General features: G+C 40.8%; 1 protein-coding gene across 1 annotated transcript in view; it reads right to left on the bottom strand.

Annotated features, from left to right (window-relative positions):
- The window catches only part of pparg (peroxisome proliferator-activated receptor gamma), a 116,877-nt gene that overhangs the window by 23,786 nt on the left and 72,543 nt on the right, over positions 1-20,548 (bottom strand). The window contains exons 2-6 of the mRNA XM_080182034.1: positions 10,733-10,966; positions 9,907-10,076; positions 9,480-9,618; positions 5,751-5,950; positions 1,818-2,265 (exon numbers count right to left, since the gene is read on the bottom strand). Of these exons, the coding sequence (XP_080038160.1) occupies positions 1,818-2,265; positions 5,751-5,950; positions 9,480-9,618; positions 9,907-10,076; positions 10,733-10,958 (1,183 nt within the window). The 5' untranslated portion in view covers positions 10,959-10,966. The remainder of the gene's footprint in view (positions 1-1,817; positions 2,266-5,750; positions 5,951-9,479; positions 9,619-9,906; positions 10,077-10,732; positions 10,967-20,548) is intronic.

Raw genomic sequence — 20,548 nt, 5'->3', positions numbered from 1 at the left:
AGGTGTGGTAGATTGTGAGGAAGGGTGTCATAGTCTGCAGGGAGACTTAGATAGGTTGCAGAGCTGGGCCGAGAGGTGGCGGATGGAATTTAATGCGGAGAAGTGTGAGGTAATTCACTTTGGTAGGAGCAACAGATGTGTCGAGTATAGGGCTAACGGGAGGACTTTGAATAGTGTGGATGAACAGAGGGATCTAGGTGTGTGTGTACATAGATCCCTGAAAGTTGGGAATCAAGTAGATAAGGTTGTTAAGAAGGCGTACGGTGTCTTGGCGTTTATTGGTAGGGGGATTGAATTTAGGAGTCGCAGTGTAATGTTGCAACTGTACACTACTCTAGTGCGGCCGCACTTGGAGTACTGTGTGCAGTTCTGGTCCCCGCATTACAAGAAGGATGTGGAGGCGTTGGAGAGGGTGCAGAGGAGGTTTACTAGGATGTTGCCTGGTATGGTGGGGAGGTCCTATGAGGAGAGACTGAGGGATTTAGGGTTGTTTTCGTTGGAAAGAAGGCGGCTAAGAGGGGATCTTATTGAAACATATAAGATGATTAGAGGTTTAGATAGGGTGGATAGTGATAGCCTTTTTCCTCGGATGGAGAAAGCTAGCATGAGGGGGCATGGCTTTAAATTAAGGGGGGGTAGCTACAGGACGGATGTCAGGGGTAGGTTCTTTACCCAGCGGGTGGTGAGGGATTGGAATGCCCTGCCTGCTGCGGTTGTAAATGCGTCTAGTTTGGGGGCGTTTAAGAGATCTCTGGATAGGTTTATGGACGAAAAGGGATTGGTATAGGCTAGTGGGTCATTGTTTTTGTAACTGGTCGGCGCAACATCGTGGGCCGAAGGGCCTGTTCTGCGCTGTAATGTTCTATGTTCTATGTTCTATGTTCTATGATCCCCCAAAGCCTGTCTACCAACTAAAAGGCACAATTCAGGAGTGTGATAGAATACTCTTCCCTTACCTGGATAAAATACTGTTCCCTTGCCTTGATGAGTGCAGCTCCAACAACAGTCGAGAAGTTCAACACCATTCAGAACAAAACAGCTGCATGATTGGCACCTCTTCCACAAACATTCACTCCCTCCACCAGTGACAAAAAGTGCCAAGAATGAGTACCAGCTACAAGATGTACTGCAGGAACTCACCAAGGATCTTCAGCATCTGCCAAACCCACAGGGCAGGTGGGGGGAGCAGACACCTGGGAACACCAATACCTGGAGGTTACCCTCCAAGTCACTCACCATCCTGACTTGGAAATATATTACTGTTCCTTTGCCGTCACTGGCTCAAAATCCTGGCACTCCCTCCCCAGCACTGTGGGTACACTTACAATACAGGGTCTGCAGCTGTTCAAGGTGGCAGCCCTCCACCATCTTCTGAAGGGCAATTAGGAATGGGCAATAAATGCTGATTTAGCCAGCGATGCCCAATAAATGCATAAAAAGAAACGAGTCCTTTAAATTTTCTTTTTCGTCTTTTAAATGTTCCAGTGGAAATTGAAAATGTGTTGCGTCTGTTACACTATCTCCAAAGAATAATTATTAGCATGAGTGGGCCAAGGTCCTTTCGTGGAAACTATTGTTCTTTAATTGTCCCATGTGGGCACACAGTCTGTTAGCACTTATTCCCAATGTTCACACATGTATAATGGCACGAGGACAAGGCACTAAAAGGCTATTAGTAGCAGTGGTACTGGACCCTAGGAAGGTGCCAAAGCTTTCAGAATCGGGAGGGAGAAAATTTCTGATGAAACAGATTCTAACCATGAAATAAACGCCCGAGTAGCACTTTCTTAATACACATCAAAATGTGTGTTTCTTACCTCCACTGAGGATGACAACAGCAATAAATATTGCAATGTCACAGTCGTTCAGCCCCAAACCATTGAACTTCATGGCAAATTCAAATTTGGGCTCCATGATGTCACAAAACGGTTTCCTCAGGCTCTTTAGAAATTCCCGAGTCATGAAGCCCTGACCAGCAGCAATCAAAAGTCCATCTTTATTCATCAGGGAAGCCAACATACTGAATATGACCTCATGGACACCATATTTAAGAAGAGTAACTTGGTCATTTAGGTCAAGACTTATGAATCCTGGGATGGATTTCGCAAATTCAGTGATTTCCCTTACAGCCTCCACTGAACGGAATTGACAACGTTGAAATATTCGTATCTCTACCTCTGTGTTCTGTTCCTGCAGAGGCGTTTGTTTGAATTTGATGCGTTCCTCTCCTGCCTTTAAGGAATTCATGTCATAAATAACAAATGGCTACAACAGGAAAAACAAAGACATGTTATGTTAGTGATGTACATTGTGTTTTCATTAACAGTTTACATTAGAATCAAGGCATAGGGCTTTTACCAACAGCTTGTGATTCCAGTTACTGCATTCTCTGAAGGTAGACACACATTCCCCCTGATAATGGGGGCTGCCATTAATGCTGGAAGTGGGCTGGCTTCAGAGAACTGCCAACCACTCTGCTCTGTAGACGCAGCAGCGCCACAAAGCACTTTGACCACTGTCAAAATAGTCCCCAGGTTCTAGGTCCCATGGCCAAGATGGATTTCATTGTGGAGGTCTCATGGCATGGGATGGGAGGTCCTTGAAAGTGGGGTTGAGGACGTGAAAATCCTGATAGCAAGGCTAAGTGGGGAGAGAGCACCCAGGGGCAGACCTTCAGTTGGCAGAAGGGGAGGAGGAATGCAACACGGAAAGGGAGAGAGAGTAAGTGAGATGGCAGCTCCCTCATCCTGCACAAGGCCTGAGCAGGGTGATCTGCTGGATATCCCATTGTCCCAAGTCCATGAACCTCTCCTGAGGTCAAGCAGGAAACGACCCTTAAATGACTATTCATTAGCTCTTGGGGTGAGGGTAAGTGGACTGCACTAGGCCTCACCACTCCCTTCTCAACTGCCACCCCTAATCCCTGCTTCCACAAAACTGAGGACAGGATGGGACAAGTAGTGAGAAGGTCACTCAAGGAATTTTACAGGCCCTCCTGCCTGCTAACCTATTAGCAGGGGATCATAAAATTCTGCCCTGAGAATTGTTGGGCTGAAGATCCACTGCAGGCAGAAGCGTGGGAGTAAGGAATGTCGGGGGGGGGGTGGTGGCTTCATTCTGGATACTTGGATATATCTTCCTTGTACATCAGCTACTAACTTGTAATGACCTCAACGTGGCCCATGTCAATGTCAATTGAACCCATTGACATGTCTCAATGTCAATTGAGACATTGATCTCAATGTGGGCCAATTACAATGTGGCCCAGTAATGAATTCAATCAGTTACTGATTGAAGTAATGATTACCCAATCAGGAAGTCTCATCTATATAAATACATACACACACATATATTGAGGGGTATCAGGGCTACTGATACTCTAGATTCTGACTTTGTACCTGAAGCATTCTTAGGAGTGGAGATAAAGTTGTGAATTTGGTGAAGGGACACCCTCCGAGGAGTTATTTCATAACTCCAGCCCAGCATTAGAATCTAAAGGGAGGGTTTCAGTTTTATATGGGAATGCACATGCCTGCATTCTCATAGAAACCATGATAGTCTGATCACTGGTTCTGTGGAGGATATCAAATGGAGAAGGGGTGGGAATAAGGTTGCTCCTAGACAGAGTAGGATTGTGCTATTGAGTAAGGTAAATGTGCCTTTGCCACACAGCTGAATTTAAAAAGAATTGCCTACTTGTTACATGTAGATCCGGGCCACAATCCCAGCCTGGACTTTCATCAAACTTCTATTTTTCCAGATACTATTCAGTTGTTAAGGGCAATGACAACTGAAGCATAATAGAAAAAAATGTTCAAGTGCTATAGCAGCAAAATGGCGGTCAGAGAAAAAAGGGATCTGAAGTAGTCCATTCAGTCCCTCAAGCTTAAACCACCCACTGTTCAATTAGATATTAGATGGCATGTATCTAATTGGCCTCACAAGAGGCTAAAGCTACAAAAGGTGTGAAAATTCTTGAAACAAAGAAGATAATCATAAATATTTTGAATGCCTGTTTTCAACAAGTATTCCCAAAAGGTCACTATCCTCTCCAAACAAATATATTGCAAGTAAAATCAATGAGTTTACTTTTTTTTAAATAAGATGGATTTAAAAAATTCCAAAACATTAAATTTCAGTCATTGATGGTATTTATCCCAGTATGGTCAGAAAATGAGTGGATTTTTGTGAGGGTTTAATAATTATAAGAGTTAATAAACACTGGGGAAGTATCAGATTGGAAACAATATAGAAGGGTAACAACACAAATCAGCTGTGGGTCAATTGATAACACTCTCATCTGTAAGTTAACATTCAGCTCTAGGGTTTTAGCAGAAAAATCAAGGGACACAGCGATCCAGTACTGAGGGAATGCTAACTATTGGAGGTTTGGCTGAAACTTAAGCTGAAGACCCATTTGCTTCTTTGGTTGTAAGTAAAAGGTCCCATGGTAATATTTTGAAGTAAAGCAGGAGAGTTGATCCATTCCCTGGCCAACAATTATGCCTCAATCAACATTTTAAAAACTGATTCTGTGGCATTATCGCATTGTTGTCAGTGGGAGTTGGCTGTCACGTATTAGAATCAAAGAATTACAGAACCCCTACAGTGCAGAATCAGGCCATTACACTCGTGACTACATTTAAGAGTGTTCCATTTGCTGTCACGCACAATGAGTTATCCAGATATTGTGAAATACAAGTTTTTTAATTCTTTTAAACTCATTGGCCTTACTTAATGTTACTTGGCGTAAATGGGGCAGCGATAGATTGAGAATACCCTTACCATCCTGCTTACCACTGACTGGAGGAAAAAAGAAATCAAAAATCACAGGACAGCTAACCTATATGGAATTTCAACCAGTAGCAAATAGCGAGATAAAGTAATCTATTTATAAAAGAGATTTAAAAAATGACCTGTTTACAATATTCACTTGTGTTTTAATTCTGTGTGTGAACTAACACACTTAAATGTATCCATGGATGAACTATTACAGATGCCTGTAATGAATTGTACATAAGAAGGGTAAGTGCATTAAACGGAAGCAGTTTAGAAATTTTTGTCCTGGAGCATCCCTCTTTAGATAACAGAATGCAGCTGACTACTTCAAAAATAGCCAGTAACGTACCCTAGTTTTGAATTATGAACTTTTATTTTTCTGTTTAATGTCATCTCCTGACATCATATAGCCAATTAAAAGACTTATGGCTATTATACCTACATACCATCTTGCTGATTTGTAATTTTTTAGTTGTCCAGGGCACTTAATCACTCAGATGTTGTCATCTATGTCCTTGACTTGATCATGGCCAATACAACTGATCTAGCACTTAGAAAATATACAGATAGTCAAAAATATGTCTACTATTGCACATCAGCTTGCTGAATAAAACTTTTATAATAAACCTTAGACTGCTAGTGGATCCAGATCATGGGGGAGTTTCTAAAATATCTCAAACCAACTTCAGAGTCTTTTTAAAAATGCATTGTGTGGCAAATGAGTAAGCTTAGTATGAAAATTCAATTTGTGCTACCTGGTCAATGAATCAAAATTATTATTTTGACTGCCTATAATTACTTAGTCCCAAAAAACAACAGGTATTTTGCAAATTGTTCATTACACTGTTCATTAATTAATTGCATAGATAAACTCAGCAACTTAAATATAATGCATGACGTCTGAATAATTCAACTGTGGTGAGTTGGCAAAATAACAGCATTCAATTTTTAATCATTGAACGGTTACATACCGATACGTCTCCTGTTTTTCCTGCCATGATTGCTCGGGATTTAGCTTTTGTAATGGGAAAAGACTTATTGTATGATTCAAACATGTGTTTGGCAAGAGCACGGAGATCAGCAAACTCGGGATTCAGCTGGTCTGCATCGCTGGAGATTTCAGCTAGGAGTTTCTCCTTTTCTGCTTGTGGCATTCTGCCAAATCTAATTGCTATAAAACAAATATCAATGTGTCAGCAAATCACACTTATAAAAGGTTAAGCTTAAAGGTCAAGATTAAAGCAAGTGCTATCCATATCAAAGTGAATGGCGAAATATGGTTACACTGAGGTTCCACTCTGTGACTAGTTTTGCATATCAGACATTTATCTGTCGTAGTTCATCTGCAGAATTTTATTTTCCCATGGGATTCATAGCGGGTGGGACACAGACCATGCAAAAGTCTGTCGACCTCGGGCAGGATTTTCTGGTCTTGGGGCGGATATGGTCAGAAAATCCCACCCCATATCTATCTTATGCTTGAAATATTTCAAAAGCTTATCTTGTAGCTGTACTATTTATGCCAAGTCAAGTAAGTAATATATTTGAAATATTTACCATGAACCAGCCTTTAACATCTGGGTCCGACTTGAAAAGAGATTTTCCCCTCTGTTGGGGGACGGCAAACCTTTTACTGCTTTGGCCTGGGCCTACTGTAACCCACTCAGTGACGTGAGAAGCAAGATTTTGTGGGGAAAATGGTGCTAACAGGTATCAGGTGCTCCGGTTGAATCTCCTACGTAATTTACATGTGGTGGGTGGGGAGGGTGTGCTGTGATGTGGTCCTGATGTGATTTGAGATAAGGAAATCTCAGTCAGAATCATAAAACAATGGTAGGCCTGACTATTATAAAATGATCAGTCTGGTTCTGAAAATATAAATGTCTCTTATGATTAAATACTAGATAGTTAAAATATATTTTTTCAACTTCTACCTTAACGCCATATGCATATAGCAACCTTTATTTTCCTCTCCGCAAAACTTTTACAAAGTGATTTATTAGCACTTTTCATTTACTGATCAACCCTCTGAGAATTCTTTTAATATGACTGGCCACTTGGACAGGTGTTTAATGGTCTTACTACAACTTCATGCTGGGAATCTCCATAAAAGAATGCTGCAGTTAAATGCAAATTAAGAGATACCAAATATCACAGCACAGGTTTCTTTCAGGTAAGCGGTGAGTGCTCTTCCTTCGCTGCTGACTGTAAACTCTGGGCCATTATTTTCAAATCAATTTTAAATAATCCAAGCTCCATCAATTTAGCTTTGTGGAATTTGGACCTAGGCCTTTGAGTACCCCCCTCCCCAGGGCACTTATTTTTGGGATCATTGTGACCAAAACACGATAAAAAATTTTAAATGTAGTCAGATGTAATATTAGACAACTTTTCCAGTTGGCAATGGCCTCAAACCAGATTTCATGCTGCTCAAATTGAACAATAAGATGGATAATGGAATCAGCTCTTAGTGAGAGAAATGTAAATTTATTAACCATGGTACAGCAGCGCATGGTTTAGAAGAATTGGCAGAGAATTGTATTTATAAGTAACCAACCAGAAGTTACTATTTTATCAACTGGGTTAAGTCATATTTCAATGAAGGCACATGCTAAATAACTAGTCACTATCTAATCACTAAGATTCAGAGTTAATTGATGCTAGTATGAGTCATAAGAATGTAAGGAATAAGAACATAAAAACTAGGAGCAGGCTCCTCGAGCCTGCACCGCCATTCAATAAGATCATGGCTGATCTTTTGGTGGACTCAACTCCACTTAGCTACCCACTCATCATAGCCCTTAATTCCTCTACTGTTCAAAAATTTATCTATCCTTGTCTTAAAAACACTCAATGAGATAGCCTCAACTGCTTTACTGGGCAGGGAATTCCACAGATTCACAACCCTTTGTGTGAAGAAGTTCTTCCTCAACTCAGTCCTAAATCTGCTCCCCCTTATTTTGAGGCCATGCCCCCTAGTTCTAGTTTCACCTGCTGGTGGAACACCTTCCCTGCTTCTATCTTACCTACTCCCTTCATAATCTTATATGTTCCTATAAGATCTCCCCTCATTCTTCTGAATTCCAATGAATATAGCCCCAGTCTACTTAGTCTCTGCTCATAAGCAATAGGAGCAGGAATAGGCCCTTTGAGCTTTCACCAATGTTCAATAAAATCATGGTCAATCTTCTGCCACTATCCCATATCCTGAGCCCCTGAAAATCTGCCTATCTTCCAACTGAATGTTCTGAACAATTGTCAATCTACAGCCTCCAAGAAAAGAATTCCAAAATATCACAAATGGCTGAGTCACGAAATTTCTCATCTTAGTCTTAAATGGCTGACACCCAGATGCCAGAACAATCTCCAATTCAATAAGGTTTATCTACAGCGAGAGAAGCTACCACTCCTTTGATAGTAATGACAGAGCAAGATATGGACTGGTTATAAGGTTTTCAAGCCACCTGAACCTATGAACAGAGACTGGATGGGTGAGAGTGGGGCAGTGTTGGGGGGGTACTAGTACAAATGTGTATATACACGGAGTAAACTGAGATAGCAAGTAAATATGTTAGAGTAAAAACTTGGGGGAGGTGTCATATAAGGGCACATAAAAGATCAACACGGGACCAAGTACAGTACTACCAACATAGTGATGTGCGAGAACACATGACTTGTAACTCGGGGTCAGTGTAGCGTCGGTCAGAGCCGTGTGGAGGAGCAATTATTGTGTCAGCTCCTGTCTTATAGCTTTTAAGTATCAATGTATACAGCTTCTTGTTAATATAAATACGTACTGTTGATTTACCCAAGACTACGAATATCTTAATAAGACCTACTGAAGTACGCCCAAACCTTACAATGGCCACCACCTTTTAATGGACACCTAGAGATAGATATAAGGTGAGGGGAGGTAAATCTAAAACTGAGATGAGGAGGAACTACTTCTCACGGAGGATGGTGAATTTGTGGAACTCGCTGCCCCATTGCGCGATGGACTCAGAATCCTTAAATGGTTTCAAGAAGGAGATGGATATATTTCTAATTAAAAAAGGGATGTGGGGAACAGGTAGGGAGGTGGATTTGAGACCAGGGAAAGATCAGGCATGGTCTGATTAATGGCGGAGCAGGCTCGAAGGGCTGAATTTGCCTACTTCAGCTCCTAATTCCTATGTTCCAAAATGCTGACGTTGCTAACAACACCCATATCCCAAGGATGAATACAAAATGAAGGTGTTGATGTACTGCAGCTCAGCTGTAAAATGCAAGTCCACACGAGCGTTTCTTCAAATGCTCAGTTACTGATTGCAGCAAGACTGCTGAGAGATACATCTCCCCAAAGAGGAATAGATTTTATTTTTGGTTATTTATTAGTGCCAAAAGTAGGCTTACATTACTAACACTGCAACAAAATCACTGCAAAAATCGCCATGTTGAGTCCAAGTACCCTGGTAAACTTTCTAGTGGAGAGCAGGAGGATCTGAAGAGCAGCTTAACATTACTGCCTTCCCTTACTTAAACATCAGTGCGATGGTGAGGTGGATGGGGACTGAAAGAGTGAACTGAATGATTTGTTCTGCGTTAGTACCTGCAGGTCTCTTTTTTTCCCCTGATTGCTGTATTCTAAACCTTTGAACTTTTGAAGAATGTGAAAAATCTGTGTACAGAAGTTACAAAGAGACAATTCCACATGCACCTACCATTGTGCGACATGCCGACAGCCAGACATTTCTGAAACCTGCAGTACTGACATTTATTCCTGTTCTTTTTCTGAATCCTACAGTTTAGGTCGCACTTGTCATACATCAGCTTCAACCTGATTGTCCTCCGGAAAAATCCCTGTTATGCAAAGCAAATCATGTCACAGTTGGAATGTATGTATATAAAATGAAACAGTTGAAAAGACATCAAACAACTTGGTCTTTTCTTTTTGCACTTATTACTTACAGTTTTAAATTCCTGGGCTAAATATACAAAAAAAATCAGGTTGATCTCTACAGTTATACCTTACTATTCCATACAGTAAATAATAAATACATGTAAATAATTAGAAAACAATTAAATAGTAATGTTCCACACAAATGCTTTTCCTTCTAGATTAGCAATAGTGACACAAATTCAACAAACCTTACATCCTTCACATGCATGGACCCCATAATGGAAGCCTGAGGCCTTGTCTCCACATACTCTACATTCAATAGACAGAGCTGAATTCGATGGATCTTCTAGCAACTTTGAAAATGAAGGTTCTTTTCCTGATTTCTCATTTAAGGAAGAAGGTTCGACTTTGATAGTACCTGTGTAAAGATAAATTTTTACGCATTCAAAATTCGCACAAGTCATGCCGATTAAGCATTCGAAGATGTTGAGACAAATTTTACACCTGGCATTAAAAGTACAGATATTCATAAAACAACGCGCTGCTTCAAGCAGGAATTTCCAGTTTTGAATTGCTGGCATTCAAGTAGAACATTTTTTTTACTTATCTAGAGTCAACGAAACTTCTCTGCATCATTAACCTGTAACTTAAAATGTTCAGGCCCAATTCCCTGCACCTCAATGGTGTGGCCCAAGGCTCCGAAGAGTAGTTAACATGTGTTTAAATATTGCCTTGTCCTTTGCCCTTCCTCCTCCCTACAGGATAAGTAGTTTGTTTCAACTTTACTTCACTTGATCGATGTTTTAATCTATCTAGCATGATGCCTTTAATAACTATTCCATTTGTTCTCCCTTTCCCTTAATTAATCTTCTTAAATAAATCCATTATCCCTTTGCGGTTAGCCAGAAGGGCGTAAATAGGAAGCTTTTTTTTCAAATGCATAGTTTATGACAATGAAAACTCAAACACTAAAATCCATATTTTAAAAACAAATGTGGGAAAAATTACGAAAATAATAGCTGGCTTTCATTAGATTTGTTGTCCTATAAGACACAATGAAAATAAATAACATACTTTGATAATCCAGATATCTTTCATCATATCTATAGTCTGAAGAATTCTCATCAATTCTGAAAGACGTGGAAGCGCGATCCTCATAATTAACTGGAGAAACACTAGAAAAGTCCACTGTAGCAAATGGCTTTACGTCGAAGGAATGAGAGTGATTGGCAAGTTCCGACAGGTCCATTGTACCCATGGCAAAATTGATGGGCCACAAAGGCAACTGAGTGTCTACCATTCTTGGTCCTGCGAGGAAAAAAAGTGAAAAAGGAAAGTTAGTGTGCATTTTTAATGCAAACAATGCTTATGCAACCCAAACTCAATAGTTAATAATACCACAGTAAGTAAGCATTTCAGATTTCACATCAAATAATTCACAATGTACAATGTAGTACGCATATTAAAAGAGAACATTGCTCCTGAAAAGTCACTAGATAAACTTTCATGGCACTGTATTGAAATGATCCAGTTTGTTGGTAAATTGCTTTCAGACCTGTCGCCTGTGGTCATGGTAGCATAACTCTTCTAAGCCTTAGAACAAGTGACCCAACTTCAAAAATGTAGGGATAGATGATCACCAGTACTACAGGGTGTAAATAAAACCGCTGAGTACTAATATATTGGGAAAAAGCAGATGGCCTACAGCTTGCACCCAATCGATTTTTGGGATTAGGGCCCATTAATATAAAAAGTTTGCTTCTGAGGAGTGCATCATGCTCAAGCCAGGATTCTTCAATAGTCCTCGAGGGCAAATACTGCTAAGTTTTAATTGTTTAAAAAAAAAACTTTCTGTAGAATTGGTAGGGTGGTCACCCCAACCCGACAGACCTGGAGATCACCTCCTCGCAATGCCCCTGGCAGTATCAATTCCACTTCTGAATCCTACCTGAGGGCCACTTGCGGTGAAGCAGGCAGTCAAATTCTTCTTTGGACAGGTGCCCTTAGTCCACTCCAATTATTCAGATGAGGGGACCAATTTCTATCAATCTTTGAACTCCAGATTCTAACTCTGCAGACAACAGTCTGAACCTGAAAGTGTGCTCAGCCTAATTTCTACCTCTTCTGCATTTGTGATTGTGAGATGCATATTTCACAGTAGAAAGAAATCGGTGCAAAACCAGAACTGATAAGATCAGCACAGGAACTGTCATGAAATTGCTCATCAAGTATGTACACTATTGCCCTTCTTTAATCTTTCAGATCTAAGCTTCTCTGTGTTGTTTAACAAGGCAAGTGAACACTGTTCAAGTCTGGTCATAACTGTACTAACATCTGTCAACAGTCAGAAACTTTTAATTCTAACTTTGTAATTAACCTCTTTTCAAACTTTAATTATACTTGTCCTTCAGTGTACCATGTTTACGTAGTCACATCAAAACAGGAACATCAGATCGTATTTCATACATTTTATCTAACAATTAGAAATTGTCTGCTGATTGTGTGCATTCATGTAAGTCTACTTTAAAGTTTCAAAAGAAACTTGTGTGAAAGAAAATTCATGAAGAGTTTAAGCAAACTAACCCATGGTGTAAAGGTTAAGTGGCTAAATTTTTCAGATTAGTGTTTTAAATGCAAAGGCATATTTCTACTGCATCAAGTACTTCAGAGCTATACAGCTCAGCTGTTAATAAGTTATCTTCAAATCTCCTGCAAATAATGATTTCCTAGTTGATGCAATCAGCTGTATGCGTTGCACAATATATGCTTTATAAATTAAGGTCACTCAGTTTAAGTGTGTATAACGCAAATTAGATGCAAAGCATAAAAGATATGCACTGATTATGAAACCATACAACGTAGAAATGTCAACTTTATTAAATTATGACAATTAGCCATTATATTTGCAACAGATATGTTATTCATTTACAGAGTTCCTGCATCAATAGAGCCAAACTCAGAACAATTTCTCCTTTTGTTTCACCAGATCATATCAGCATAATCTTAAGGCATTGAAAATTCACTTCAGGAGATTGTAAGTTTTAAACTGCTGCCATTTTTACATTACATCAAGTAGCAGAAACAGAAACAATTAAAATTTAAAAAATACAGCTGCAAGTTGTTTGTTGATCACAATTACAACATGCCACTTAAAAAATTAAAATAGAATAAATTAAACAACATAACTGCATTCATTTAAATCAAAATTGCAAAGAATTAGGCATTTCAATTCTTCATTGTAGATTACCTTTCAAACATGGTGAGCAAATTTCTATCTGAAAATGTGGTAATGTTACATGTGCTATGTTCATGCTATGTTGGCAATGGTTGCTAATGCCTGATGAGTAGGAGATTCCAGCGTGCCAAATCAATGCCAACGTACTGTTGGCCAAATCTAGTGCACAGGATACCAATGTTATGAGGCCAGGCACTGCAACAGGCTGGGTGGCATGATGGCCCAGTGGTTAGCACTATTGCCTCACTGTGCCAGGGACCCAGGTTCAATTCCAGCCTTGAGTGAATGTATGGAGTTTGCACGTTCTCCTCGTTCTCTGTGTGTGTCTTTCCTGATTGCTCCGGTTTCCTTCCACAGTCCAAAAAATGTGCAGGTCAGAGGTGGATTGGCCATGCTAAATTTTCCTTTCATGTCCCAAGATGTGTAGGTTAGGGGGATTAGCATAGTAAATATATGGGGTTATGGCAACAGGACCTGGGTAAGTTTAAAAAAAAGGTGGATTGGTGCAGACTCGATGGGACTGTAAGGATTCTAAGACTCTATGATTGGGGATGTTACCATCTGTTAATGGCATGCAGCATTCTCTTAACCAATGCTCACCATGCTAGTGATAAAAGGAGACAATAATAAAACAAAACTGATCTACCACTTTGGCAATTTATATAATTTCATGCATAACTTTCTCTCTAGACTCATGGCTGATTCTTTTGTCACTATTTTTGGGATATGGGAGGTAGTGGCAAGACTGCATTCTCTGCCCATCCCTAATTGCCCCTGAGAAGATAACAATGTATTATCTTCTTGAATCGCTGAGTCCTTGAAGTGATGCTGCTTCTTCAGTGGTGTTAGAGATCCCACAAGGAAATTTATTTACTATAATTATGTAATCTTAAAGTGGAAAGGTATGTTAACTAGAACACAGCCACAACTTGTTGCACTGTGGTGGTTTGTGGGTTTTTATTATTCACCTCAAACTTGCACCTAAAATATCAAATAAGTTTTGGTCAGTTTTAGTTTGGCAAGTTAACATTAATTAATATGGTTTCAAATCTCATTTCAGAGTATAAATTAGATACATCCTATTTATTACAGGCTTAATAAATGTCCATGTTGTGTAGGTGCCAATATAGCAGGCATTTTATTATGCGCAGAATGGGCCATGTGTGCTGAAAGCTAGTGAATTACAGACGTATTTTTATTTATTTGGTGACAAAATCTAATCCCTATTTCTGTTTTTGCATCTCTCAGCTTTGAATGGCAGTTCTCACAAATGATTTTTTGAGGTTTCAAGGCTAAAATCGACTTTACGTACTTTGGATTTTAAAATAGCACCCCACCAGAATAGCTCTTTATCCTTCGCTAAAATCAAATCAAGGTAAAATATTCAACACTTCCATATTTTCACTGCTTGACTTTAGAATAGGAAAAAGTTCTCACATCTGTTGTAATTTTTCCATGACCCAAGATCATTGGAGACCAAAAGTATGACCCTGTTGGGACCTGTTGGAAGTTCCGATGTGCTGACCTCCATGGGAACTTCCAGGTAATTCCTGGAGGGGAATTTGAGGGGGGAGGAGGGGAGGCTGAAGGAGTGGGATCAGTAACAAGCCTGGGGATAGTTCTCAGTTACCTTCCCTTTCCGACGCTGGGTCCCTTCGTCAGACACTCAAAGCCTCTGAACAAGCACATGAGCTCACAAGCACCCCGACAGTACTGGCTCATGCAAGAAAAGTGGTGTATGGCATACCTGCTGCACTGCTGGCTTTTTTTCACCATATTTTCCAGCTGGAGGCATGTCTTACACCGTCACCCACCAGCAATGTTGGCTTTCCAGTGATCGGGACACTGGAATTTAAAACATACAACCGCTTCATAGGCACGTGGAACCACCACTCAACCCCAGAGTTCCCCAGAGAAAGCCCGCACATACTGCCCCTTGCTAGAGCTGGGGGGCATTGGGGCAGTACCAAAGGCAAGGCCCGCTCCCTGTGGGGACTGTACTTAATTGTGTGCCCTTGGTGTGGTCTCTTCATCTGGTTCACACTGGGATGGCATGATGGCACAGTGGTTAGCTCTGCTGCCTGACAGTGTCAGGGACCCAGATTCAATTCCAGCCTTGGGTCACTGTGTGCAGTCTACACATTCTTCCTGTGTCGGTGTGGATGCTCCGGTTGTCTCCCACAATCTAAAGGTTAGGTGCAGGTTAGGTGGATTGCCATGCTAAAGTTGTCCCTTAATGCTCCAAGTTGTGTAGGTTAGGTGGATTAACAGGGTAAAACTATGGGGATTTGGGGATAGTACCTGGGTGGGGTTGCTGTCAGAATGTCAGTGCAGGTGCAATGGGCTGAATGACCTCCTTCTGCGCTGTAGGGATTCTATGATTGCTCCAGATCTGCTGTAAACCTCACTGACTGTAATGAGAAACCACATGTGAGGGGATGATACAGTGGGGGCAGCTGCTGATGGCATTTAAAAGTACTTATATGAGGATCTTGACATTCTTGGGCAGTAACCTCATTACATCAATGGTGGGGACAATCATGTTATTAGACCCTGCTGGCAAGAATTGCATTTTTGGCCTCTCATGGAATTTTGCATCCATGTTACCATTTGCGCTTGGGACAAACATGGGGCAAAATCGCCTCCCATGTTTCAGATGTTCCTACCTTTCTTGTGTCCCTCTGAAGGTCTATAACTCTTTATCCTTGCCTCCATGATTCCCCAGATTCTACATTTCCTGGATATTTATTTTCTCTCTAAATCTCAGAAATGTCCTTCCATACCTTTGCCTCAATTTCCATTCCCTCTAACTGATGTTAGCTTCAGCCTTAATAGCAGCTTTAAGTAACCTGTAGGGCCCCCCCAGAGGGTCGGGTACAGGAGTGTGCCCCCCTTGGCAATGGCACTCTGGCAGTGCCAGCCAGTGTCCCCTGACACTGCATAAGGGGCAAGGTGTCAATGCCCAGGGGGCACATTGGCATTGCCACCAGGCATAGGACAGTGCCAAAGGGGCAGTCCTAATGGGACGGGACCTCTGGGGCAATTGGTGGTGAGGGGGGATCCTACTGCCACTGCATTTTGGGATCGAAAGGAGGAAGAGGGAGGCCATTGGTCAGGACTGGCCATCAGGGTGGGTGGGGGGATGGTTCGGCCTACCTGGGTTGTGGGGTGGGAGGGGGACGGAGGAAGTGTGGGTTCGTGAGTGCTGAATGGGAGATCAGGGCTGCAGGGGGAGCGGGGGGTCAGCAATCAAGGCAGGCAAGGCCCGGACATGCTCGGGGGTGGGGGAAGAGGGGCAGGGGGCAGCGATTGAGCCATGGTGGAGGCCAATGTTGCAGGGGTTGTGGGGTTGACCAGCAAATCGGGAGGCTGGCCAACAAGGGCCATTGTGCATGCATTGATCTCAGCACTGACAGATCGGCGCATGCAGTGGCCCACTCAAAGCTATGCTGCCAAACTCTTCAGCGGAAATAGGCCCCACCCACTGATTATTCGCGCATTTCATGTTGGTGCACTCTGCAGTGCAGAGAGTGTGGGAGATTCATATTCGAACTCATACTGAAAAGCCAGTGTGATTTACTGCGGTGTTCAGGCGAATTCGACACGTATTTTACTACTTTGATTCTAAGTGCTGAATCTTGGCGTAATTCAGATCCGACTTGTAAACCTGCTCTCAGGCGCCCCCATACTCACTCAGTCTGAAAAATATGTCGCAAATCTGAATAGCGCTGTTTCTTTTTTGCGCCAAATCTGGACTGGCGAACGGGATGGTAAAGGGGGAAATGCCAGTATGTTTGGGCATCCAACTCATTAAGTCAATTTAAATGCATGCACCTGTTTCAGGTGCAGTGTCGATCGCGGCCATTTTCAGGGCTTGGTAAAGTGGGAATCTGCACAGAGGTGGGCGCGGATTGCGCTATTCACCTCACGCCCAACTTTACCAAGTTTTTGTGCCCAAAAACAGGCATAGCGCAATGGTAAAATCGGACCCTTGGAACTTTCGGGGGAGAATCGCCCCATCTGTTGAGTTGAATATGACTTTTCTTCAGAGCTGTTCCATTGGAAACTAAAGAAGCTAACTGGGATTATTGAAAGATAAAGGAACAGGTGGGCTATCAACATGCCATGACCTAGACAGAAGTGGTGAAAATTGCATTTACAAAATACCTATCACATCAAAACAACTTAACAAAAGCACACAATGAATAACTTTGAAGTACAGTGATTTAAGAAAATGACTAGCTTCCACAATTTAAATATTTATTTTAAAATTTTAATCGCAAGAAATTGTTTTCAGAAATACAAAATTTTCAGAAAATAGTATTACTAGGCACCAGGAGTGCTTTATTACATGTATTTTTCTGATCTGTTTGGCAGATTGACTGACTGGACAGAATTCTTTTGATGAATGCAATAGTTGCTTCTGATGACTTATTGCAACAAAATGAAGTAAAATTAACCATGGTTTTTGGTTCAATTGCTTCCATCATTGTTAACTGGATAAGTCATATAAATATTTTGGCTACAAGAGCAAGTCAGAGGCTGAGAATTTTGTGATGGGTAACTCATTTCTCATTCCCCAAAGCCTGCCCACTATTGACATTGCACAAGTTAAGTTTAAGTTTATTTATTAAAATCGCAAGTAGGTTTCCATCAATACTGCAAAGAAGTTACTGTGAAAATCCCCTAGTCACCACAGAGTCTCCACTTGTCTGGATGAGTACAAATTCAACATACTGAAGCAGCTCAACACCATCCAGGACAAAGTCACACAGTTGATCAACTGGCACCTCATCACAACTTCAACATTCACTCCCGCCACCACCAGCACACAACGGTAGCAGCAGGTACCACATACAAGATGCACTACAGCAACTCGCCAAACCTCCTCAAACAGAAGCTCCCAAAACTGTGAGCTCTATCACCTGAAAGGACATGGGCAAAACCTTATGGGAGCACCATCCCTCTGCAAGTTCCACTCCAAGCCAAACACCGTTTTAACGTGGAATTATATTGCATCCCTTCATTGTCAATGCATCAGGAACCTGGAACTCACTTTCTAACAGCACTGTGAGAATTCCTATAACAGATGAACTGCAGCGGTTCAGGGCAGAAGTTCACTGCCACCTTCTCAAGAACAATTAACGGTAGGCAACAAATGCAGGCCTTTACAGTGATGCTCACATCTCATGAAAGAATATTTGAAAATATCATCCTCTGATCTCCATTGCAAATTTCCTTTCTGTACTGAAGTGTCACTTTTCATTCTCCTGTATCGTCTGAACATTAGCATGTGTGGTTTATTGTACAAACACTTGGCGAATTTATGTCACATTTCTCTTGCTCTCTATTTTAACAGAGGCAATTGATTCATTTATTTATAGAGCTGCGTTTTAACCAAGGTCATTTAACTGTTGGTGCGTTTGTTGAACTTCCTCACTCACTAGACCTTTATTGAAAGTATTTCGAGACAGTGGTCACATTGGCCACAGCAGTATGTTCCACTTCCCTTTATTAAAATTAATCTGATTAGTGGCCAGGAGATTCCCTAGCATACAGGGGACAAAATCAATACAGTGTAATCTGCTGGTTTTTCCTTTGAAATACACTTCATGTTTACGTACTAGGAAAACAATTTACTTTTGGTTTGGACTTTGTTGAATTTGCAGACTGAAAAGCCACTTCCTTTGGCTCGGTTGGACTTCAGTAGAGACTGCTTTTTTTAGATTCTGAAGGAGACCCCCTCCAAGTCCATTAAGTGTCTGAATAAATTTTAAGAACGGATGGTTTAAAATTTGCATTAATTCACTGGTGAAATGTTGCCAATCGTCAAGAAAGTCTGTTAAAATGAGGCTTGACCCAAACACTGACCCTTCTGTTCTCCTCATGTACACCTGTGATTGCTACCTGTATCCAGCACTTTCTAATTTTGTTATCAATCACGCGATTTAGCCATCACAGCATTGTAAATATTTGGTACACTTTGGATATTCACTTCAAATGACAGCTTTTTCTTTATGCAACACTTGCTTCTATGGTGTGTTCCATTTACAGTTACTGTTTTCTTTTAAGTCACACTTCCTTTACTAAATCAGAAAAAATGGTCAAATAAAGACACTATGTGAAGTTGAGCGATATGAAGTGACAATGACAAACTGCAAACATATGTTGTTTTTTTAAGGTATATTAGTGACTATCCTATCAACTGGGGCTGTTTTATGTCAAAATATTCACAGGTATGGTTAAAGCATTCTATTGCAGTATCCCTTATTGTGGTTTAATTAAATATTCAGTTGATCACAACAAAAATCCTTAAATTCTGATACAGTAATCATGGAACTCAAATTCTAACACTATGGCTGGAATTCTCTGAACTTGCCCATGGCTGGGATTTTCTGGTCTCGCCACAGTGAATGAAGTTTTGGCTGAGTTCCAAATTCTCCGTTCTCGCTGGCAACGTGCACTAGATTGGAGAATTCCAGGATATGTTTTTAAACTACTTGTGTGCTAAATATAACTGACTTTGCCTCAGGATTTACTTTAATCATAAAGGAATAGAAAAGCAGCCAAGAACATCAAATCAAAAATTCTATGTTAAATGAAAGCATCTGCTGTATATTAAGTTTTACAGTAACTTAGAGACCTAAATATATGCATGTCAATTATCATTTAGCAAGAGCTATTCTTCCATTTCAACACCCTCAACTGTCCTTTCTCAAAGATGGTGACACAATGGTTCCCCTGGTGATGCTAATCTTCCAAACTCTTATCTGAGTAGCCACGTCTACAGGATATAATGTTGTACTGGGAGGCAGTATCATAGGCTTGTCCCTGTTATCATCTGATGCCTGCACATATACACTTTCCAAAAAGGGGAGCAGGAACACTGCATTCAATCTCTGCCAAGTAAGCTGATTTCAGTCAGACTAGTAGCATGGTTGGCTGCAGAGTCTATGGTTTTGGAGAAGACATAATAAACATCATTTAGGTTCATGTTCCTTGTTGCCATCCAGTAACCTCTGGTGGAAGAGTGCATGTGTTCGTATTGTGTATGAACAGGATCAAAGCTGTCTGTGATCAAACAGTCTGATGGCAATCATGTACAGTGTTCACAGGTGAGCACTGCCACCTGGGCTAGGTACATGGTATACTGCTTATTGTGAAACTCCACCAACCCAATGGTCTGCATTTTGTGTTCAGTAATAGTGAGATTATCTGTGCTCACTGTTACTGAAGAGAAAAATTAAACAGCAATTTCCAGCAACTACACATGCACAGTTAATATGTGGAAATCTGGAAGTTGCTATCTGAGTTGTCCCACTTTTCCAGAACTCCTACTTCAGTATTTTACCAAGAGACCTAGCATCCAAATGCATGGAAGATCGTCAGGTTGTGCCACTTCTTTGACATGACTGCATTAAATACAACAGAAAAATCTAGAGCTTGTCTATTTAATGCTATGTTAAGTCCATTTAATGCCATATTAAGTCTTAATTAGTTAATCTTGTGGCGCTGAAAATAACATTTACATGAGTATTATTCCTTCTAACATTAGTTACTGCTGAAGATTTCAAAACAGTAAGCAAAAATTAAATGCTTTTTAAAATTTTTCCCTTTTGTCTCTTTTATCTTTCTTCCTTAATCAAATCTTTTTT

Source organism: Carcharhinus amblyrhynchos, chromosome 3 (assembly GCF_965287045.1).
Source record: "Carcharhinus amblyrhynchos chromosome 3, sCarAmb.v2.hapA, whole genome shotgun sequence".
Lineage (NCBI taxonomy): Eukaryota > Metazoa > Chordata > Chondrichthyes > Carcharhiniformes > Carcharhinidae > Carcharhinus > Carcharhinus amblyrhynchos.
The sequence above is the reverse complement of the archived record's forward strand: the minus strand, read 5'-3'. Positions and strand labels throughout refer to the sequence as shown.